Source organism: Penaeus chinensis, chromosome 39 (genome assembly GCF_019202785.1).
Source record: "Penaeus chinensis breed Huanghai No. 1 chromosome 39, ASM1920278v2, whole genome shotgun sequence".
Taxonomy (NCBI): Eukaryota; Metazoa; Arthropoda; class Malacostraca; order Decapoda; family Penaeidae; genus Penaeus; species Penaeus chinensis.
The window spans coordinates 19446949-19454448 of NC_061857.1; the positions used below are offsets into that span (position 1 = coordinate 19446949).

The 7500-nt window shown below is 36.7% G+C and overlaps 1 protein-coding gene across 3 annotated transcripts in view; it reads left to right on the forward strand.

Moving 5' to 3' along the window:
• LOC125046738 (ATP-dependent RNA helicase DDX42-like) overlaps nucleotides 1-7500 on the forward strand; it is a 10241-nt gene that overhangs the window by 1900 nt on the left and 841 nt on the right. For all 3 annotated transcript variants that reach the window (XM_047644654.1, XM_047644655.1, XM_047644653.1), the window contains exons 3-12: nucleotides 438-573; nucleotides 714-841; nucleotides 1093-1306; nucleotides 1754-2095; nucleotides 2943-3134; nucleotides 3302-3460; nucleotides 4070-4418; nucleotides 4574-4825; nucleotides 5377-5525; nucleotides 6544-7500. The exon at nucleotides 6544-7500 is cut by the window's right edge and continues 841 nt beyond it. In XM_047644654.1, coding sequence (XP_047500610.1) covers nucleotides 438-573; nucleotides 714-841; nucleotides 1093-1306; nucleotides 1754-2095; nucleotides 2943-3134; nucleotides 3302-3460; nucleotides 4070-4418; nucleotides 4574-4825; nucleotides 5377-5525; nucleotides 6544-6642 — 2020 coding nt within the window. In that variant the 3' untranslated portion in view covers nucleotides 6643-7500. The remainder of the gene's footprint in view (nucleotides 1-437; nucleotides 574-713; nucleotides 842-1092; nucleotides 1307-1753; nucleotides 2096-2942; nucleotides 3135-3301; nucleotides 3461-4069; nucleotides 4419-4573; nucleotides 4826-5376; nucleotides 5526-6543) is intronic.

Below are 7500 nucleotides of genomic sequence, written 5' to 3' on the forward strand. Positions count from 1 at the left end.
TAATTGTAACACTTCTTGAATTTTCAAATTATCATTACAATGTTTATTTACCATTTAACTTCAAATTGTTAGGAAAGTTCAGAGGACAGGGGAATTGACTCTAAACTCTTAAATAAACTTATGAAAAAATTAGCATGTAAGCTGGTGTTTGCCATCTTTAACTCTATGAGCCACACATAAAATAGTGAAATAGTGCAGTGTAATGCGTGTCTATATAACTAAAAAAGTGGGGGGGAAAGTTAAAATAACTTCCAAGTTACCATATATTATACTTTAGGGATTAATCATACTCTATATATTTAGTATTACTTTATTAATTCTTGCCATTTTTCAGCTAATCTAGCAGTGGAGCTGGTAGGAAATGCTTTTTGAATAGGCTGTCTGAGCAAATATCCTCTTTAAATCATTGCTTTTTCAATAATTGTATCTGGTTTCAGATACTTTGATGATGAGGATGAGAGCTTTGACGGTGCTTACCAGCCAGCTCCTGGAAGTCCTGGACCCCAAAGGAAAGAAGAATCTGATTCCGATGAGGATCCTTTGGATGCTTTCATGGCTGGTATAGAACAAGAAGTAAGATCTGCCTTCCCAGTCACCATTATTATTATTTGGGGAGTCTGTGACATTAGCTCTAAAAATAATGTTTAGATTGATAAGATATTTGAGGTATGAGGTAGGTTGTTTTTATCATTTGTTTATATATTCTGTTGCAGGTTAAAAGAACAAAGACAAAGGGGGCAACTGAGAAGAAGGAAATGAAAGGTGTACGTGACGACATTGACGAAGAGGACGATGAAGAGTCTTATTACAGATATATACAGGAGAATCCCAATGCTGGAAGGTAATGGTTCCTTAGAATTTAGAATGATGTAATATATCAGTATATAGATGTTTTAGGTTTTCTTTACAGCCCAAATTGGCATAAATAGGTCACAATTTTCTAATACTTTATATCCGAATCAGTAATGCTGATTATTGATTTTTTATTTTTTAATATCTTATATATGTATATATATTCAACAAGTACAAATGAAAATGTGAGATAGTTTCATATTTTTAAAATAAATTTATACTGTATTTTTGCTTTTACAGACAACAGGAAGATAGTGAAGATGAGATTGAGTACGATGAAGATGGGAATCCCATTGCTCCCAAGAAACCCAAATACATTGATCCGCTGCCACCAATTGACCACTCCACAATCGAATATCAGGACTTCACCAAAAACTTCTACCAGGAGCATGAAGACATTGCAGCCCTCACACCTGTTCAAGCAAATGATTTGAGAGTCAAGCTGGGGATTAAGGTATGTGGTATTGTTTTCATGTTAAGGGATATTGTTTGGGAATATGGTCTGTGTTAGTGGTCATGGTTTTGGAAATTTCTTTATTGGTGGGGATTAATATATGGATAATAGGGTTTTGGAATGGGATTCAAGTTTTTGAAACTACTTCAAGATAGGTCTGTGTTGATTATTGATCACTTTATTGACTAGAAAGTAGTAAATGGTTCCTTAATGAGTATTAGGGCATGGTTTTAAGATTGGGATTACTGTGTGGGATATTAGTTTCAAGAATAGGTTTTGCAAGTTTACTTCACACAGAGAACAGTAACAGTAGAAGTGTCACTTTTCTTCTTTCTTCTTTTACATCTTCTTTTTGCCCAATTCTGTTTTATTTATGGCTTCCTAATAGTCTTCATCTTCATAGTCATTCATTCATTTTAAACATTTATACCCTTTTTTGTGTTTCAGGTAACAGGCTTTGATGCTCCAAAGTTGGTAACCAGCTTTGGCCACTTTGGCTTTGATGAAGCCCTGATGAAAGCCATTCGCAAGTCAGAATACACACAGCCCACCCCCATCCAGTCACAGGCTGTGCCAATTGCTCTCAGTGGACGTGATGCCATTGGCATTGCTAAGACGGGTAGCGGTAAGACTGCAGCATTCATTTGGCCAATGTTAGTGCACATAATGGATCAGAAGGAGCTTGCCCCAGATGATGGCCCAATTGGTCTAATTTTGGCTCCAACTCGAGAATTGGCACAGCAAATATACACAGAGGCTCGTAGATTTGGCAAAGTCTACAACATACAGGTAAAATGTTTCTTCCACTTTCTTTTTCTTCTGTTTTGACACAGTTGTTGTCTTGTATTTTGTACCTATATTGTTAAATGATAAGCTAACATTGTAGCCATATTTTATTCTCTGAAACTTAACCATTGCATATTTTCCACAGAAACTGTAATGAGATATTGAAAACTTCAAGTGACTTTCAGAACTAAATCATTGTAATTTTAAGTGAGTGTACAATATGGTACATATTTACTTTCTTGTTATTATATTTTATAACACCCACTTTAATAAATCACTTCCAAAATTTACAAGGTTAGGGTGACAGCTGCACTTGTTATAAAATTAACTGGTATCTGTTTTCAGACACTGAAGTTATGTAAGCAAGTAATTTCCAGAGACTTTAGTTTCCGTATTACTTTGCCCGCCATTTCAACCCTAAGATGAAACCAGGGAAATCTGTCTTCCTGAATTTATGATCTAGAAAATTAGATTAAAACAATATGTTTTGTGAATGTAACTTCTTCCATCAGCTATGATTGTATTAACCCTTTGAGTTTGAGTCCTCAAAAAAAGGATATAAAAAAGAGGGAGTTGCTGGTAAGACATATCACAAAGAAAAAAAGTATTTCAGAAATTATCATTAGCCTTCCTAAACCAGTGACCCCACCAAGTCATCCACTGCTGATCAATCACAAAAGGTACCAAAAGATTGAGACCACAGGAAATTCAGGCTTACTGCCATGATGTTGACATGTGTATTATCATATCAAAAAGGGTTATTGAAGCAGTGTTATGTTTTTTTCTTTCTTTTTTCTTTCTTTTCTGACCAACTGGTTTGAAATTCATGCCAAAATTTCTTGATCCGAAGGTTGTCTGTGCTTATGGTGGAGGCAGCAAGTGGGAGCAAAGCAAAGCATTAGAGGCTGGTGCAGAAATTGTTGTGGCTACTCCAGGCAGAATGATTGATATGATAAAGATGAAGGCAACTAACTTACGACGTGTCACTTTCCTCGTTCTTGATGAAGCTGATCGCATGTTTGACATGGGCTTTGAACCACAGGTTAGTGTATGGCATCTAAAATTAAAGCAGAAAACATAGATGAACAGTTTAAAAAAAGAACTATGTGATTCCTTAAATGCTGATTGTAAACTTGTGTTGATGTTATAAGGTCTTATTTAAATAATTTACATACGTTATGCCTCCCTTTTAATTCCCTCTAATCACAGGTAAGATCGATCTGTGACCATGTGAGGCCTGACCGTCAGACATTATTATTCTCGGCAACATTCAAAAGAAAAGTAGAGAGACTGGCCCGTGATGTCCTCACAGATCCTGTCCGTGTAGTGCAAGGAGAGCTTGGAGAAGCAAACCAGGATGTAACACAGGTGAGGGAAGCTTTCCATGGTTCTGTGACTTTTGTATTTTCTAATATTTAGTTTTCATGAAGCTGTAGTAGATGGGTGGTATCTACCACTTGTCTGCTGGTTTATCTCTTTATGGAGTGATTGTAGTGGGTGTGAGTGCTTACTTATGGCTGATTGCTGTTATTGATGTAGAGGTCTATCGGGAAGCTGGAGAGGCCCCTCAGTCAGCAAAGAACTGGAGGTTTGGCTGGAGAATTGTGTATTGTTGATCTCAGTTCTGGATCCTGAAGCCTAAGTACACTGGGGCTGTGTAAGCAAACAGAAAAAGGGGAGCTTGCAATCCAGTCAGAGAGCCATAAGGCGTCTATGTCAACAAGTCAGATATCGTCGTTGAGTCATAGGGAGTCCCTGCTGGTGAGAGAGCGAGAACGAGGTTATTGGACCTGATGTGACCCAACTTGAGGAGTATGCAGAGCTGCAGGTTGCAGGGTGTGCTGCTAGAAAGCCAAGCTCAGCAATTGTGTTCTCCCCTTTTGAGTAATTTGTAGAGTTGTGCTTTCCATTGTTTTCCGTGCAAATAGTATTCATTTAATATCCTTTCACACATTCACTTACTCATTCTTTCAACAGATTGTGAAGATCATGAACACAGGTGGCCATAAATGGAACTGGCTAAACAAGAGACTTGTAGAATTCATGTCTGCAGGTTCAGTGCTTATATTTGTTACCAAAAAAGCTAATGCAGAAGAACTTAGCAAAAATCTGGTTACTAAAGAGTTTGAAGCTCTTCTCCTACATGGTGACATGACACAGTTTGAAAGGAATGATGTGATAACTTCATTCAAGAAAAAGGACAAGCCCATATTAGTAGCTACTGATGTAGCTGCCAGAGGTCTCGATATTCCTCATATTAAAACTGTTATAAATTTTGATGTTGCCCGTGATATTGATACCCACACACACAGGATTGGACGAACAGGTTAGTTATTGGGTTTGTATTTTATTTATTTGGAAAGATTATGAAATTATAGAGGGGAATGCTATATTTGTTGGCATATGTTATTTTGAGTTGTTACTGCTAATTGTGTGAGACATTCAATTCACAAAGTAATACCACAATTTCTAATTTACTAGGTCGAGCTGGTGAGAAGGGCACTGCATACACTCTTGTAACAGATAAGGACAAGGAATTTGCTGGGCATCTTGTGCGAAACCTTGAAGGTGCAGCACAAGAGGTCCCATCAGAGCTGTTAGAACTAGCCATGCAGAGCACTTGGTTCCGCAAGTCTCGGTTCAAGCAGAGCAAGGCCAAGGCTCTTGGAGGCCGTGGTCTTGGCTTCAGAGAGCGGCCAGGCCTAGGGTCAACACCAAATAATGAATCATCAGGTTAGGCCTATTGTAAACCTTATTTAACATATTCACAAAGTAATAGATTTTATGGTGTCATTAAGGAAAATAAATAACTCTTCAAATGTTGATATTTTTTATATTGATAATTTGGATGCTTTAATGATTTTTTTATCTTAATGAGAGGTTATAGATACTATTAGTAGATTGAATTATTTAGTGAGATTAAAAAATGTTTACCATGTTTTTTTGAATGGCAAACCTAGATGATGAATGCTATTCTTTGCCTTTATTTTGTTGCTGCTTATAGAGTTTTGTTATCAAGCTAGTACAGATTACAACAGTTCCTCCTTAAATTCATAGTAGGAATGTTTGACGAGGCACATTTCAAAGATGGTCAGTTTAAATTTGCTATATGTGGACATTACAATCTTAAAAAGGTACATAGGCAAAGGGTGTTGAAATTCATCTGGTGGTCCTTATTACTCTATTTGAGAAGTAATGGAGATGGAGAACTTCACAGGATTATAAGATAACAACAGTGTGATGGGAAAAAAATAACAGATAGATACAGGGTGTCCTCATTTCAGGAGGTGGAGGGGGAGGAAGTGGAAGTGGAGTAGTCAATGTTGGTCCTGCAGGTCAGGCATATGGAGGAGGGGATCCTAGTACTACAGGACCTGCAACCAATCGCCTGGCTGCTATGAAGGCTGCATTTCAGTCCCAGTATAAGAATCAGGTAAGTAAGGGCACAAATGGAGAGCTTTGATGTGTTATAGATAAGCCACTGTTAACTCTTAATCTATGAATGATGTGGGGTTGACATCATGGCTTGGTCATGGCTCCACATCATCTTATTCACATCACAAGCGACTTGGGTGGCAGCTCCAGGTGATGGGTCATTCATGTGTGCATTATATTTTATGCTGCTTTTTATAAGGAACTCTCATGCCCACACCAAATGCCCTGGTGCATTGCCTGAGGGAGAAGGGATTTTTTTTTTTGTATAAAGAGCAAATTTTAGTACATAAATCATATGCCTGCAATGCTGGGAAGATGTCACGCACCAAAACATGGTACTCTCTTGTTGCTGATGTGAACCTTTAAGTAGAAGCTGTGGTGGTGACAGCCTTGTGCATCACTGTATACAATCTCATATTTTGTAAAAATATGAGATTGTATACAAAGTATAGATTGTATATCTTTTCTTTATCCCTCAATAAAACCACATTTAATCTGTATAGAGTGTAACATACATTATTTTTTGAAATGGACTCTAATGTTCAAATCAAGCTACTACAGGTTTGATATAGCAAGTAAAATGTATCTCATCCATTTCTGAATATCCAGAAACTTTGAAATCATTTTTTGCATACAAGTGATATAAACACAAATCACATCACTTTGTTGGTGTGGTACTGCAAGTGCTATGCACCGACCATGTCTGAAAAACTCCACAGAGGCAATCCCAGTTGGCCATGTATAATCCATGGAGCGGAGTCCAAGTGAACCCCATATTCTCCCAGAGGCAATGTGTTAATATACATACATTATTTGGATGGACCTGTTGAATATCCAAATAATATTAGATGAGTTAAATGAATTACTCTTGAGATTTTCAAGGTTACAGAATATCTTTAATATTACAGAATTTCTTTAAAACTAAACCTTAGCTTATTTTCTTTCATTGCTTTGTAGTAATAGACTTTACATATGCTGCAAATTTCCAAACTCAGAAAATCACTCTCCCATTCTAGTTCACGGCTGCAAGTGCAGAAACAGCCTGGCATATGGACAGTAAGACGCAGAACAATCCACAACGAGAACGTAAAAGAAAGTCAAGATGGGATGACTGAGAGATTGGAGAAACTGAAGATTTCTGCTTGTTTGTGTTCATTCATCCCATAAGTGGATATTATAGTAAATACTCCAGGTATCAATGAATAAAACCATGGATAACATCACAAACTGACATTTCTGTTTTACCATTTCCTACTAAAATTATCCTAGAATAACCATAACAAAATTTGATGATATTTCCTTACCTATGCAATCCCTTTAATTTAGAATGGTGGTTGACTCAAATTTCTTTGCAACAGTGATGCAGTATTTAATACAGGCAACTTTTCGCTACACCTTTTGGTACTTGGACATATGATGGCCTTTGAAAAGTCAGTCTGTGCTGTCTTGCGATTCTTGAGGCTTGTGATAGAGAGGTTGCTAGATTATAGGGATTTAGTTCAGAGCATCAAGTCTCCCTCTTGCTGATATTCATGCAAATACTTTCCAAAATCTAACAGTCACTGATTTTATAAATTGATTTCACATGATTTGATGTTAGTTTCATCTTTGTTTATCAAATAATTTTGATATTTGTTGTGAGGTTTGTTATAAATATAAGCTAATGATAGGTTTTGAACATCACATAAGATTAGCATCTTTTTCGTGCACTGCCTGAAATATTTTGTAGTATTATATTTAAATTATTAGAAAATTATAGTGCAGTGAGTAATATTTTCAAATGGGGAAAATATCCTTTCTTGTACACACTGACATAGAAGAGTCATTGTTGAATTACACAAGAAGTTCCTGTATATGGCATTATTAGTTGTTGGAAGGGACAGATGATTTTAATGTACAGATGGTTTGTTTTATATCCATGCTATTTTCAGCATTTGTGCATATTTTATGTGACTTTACTTTTTTCAAGGTCC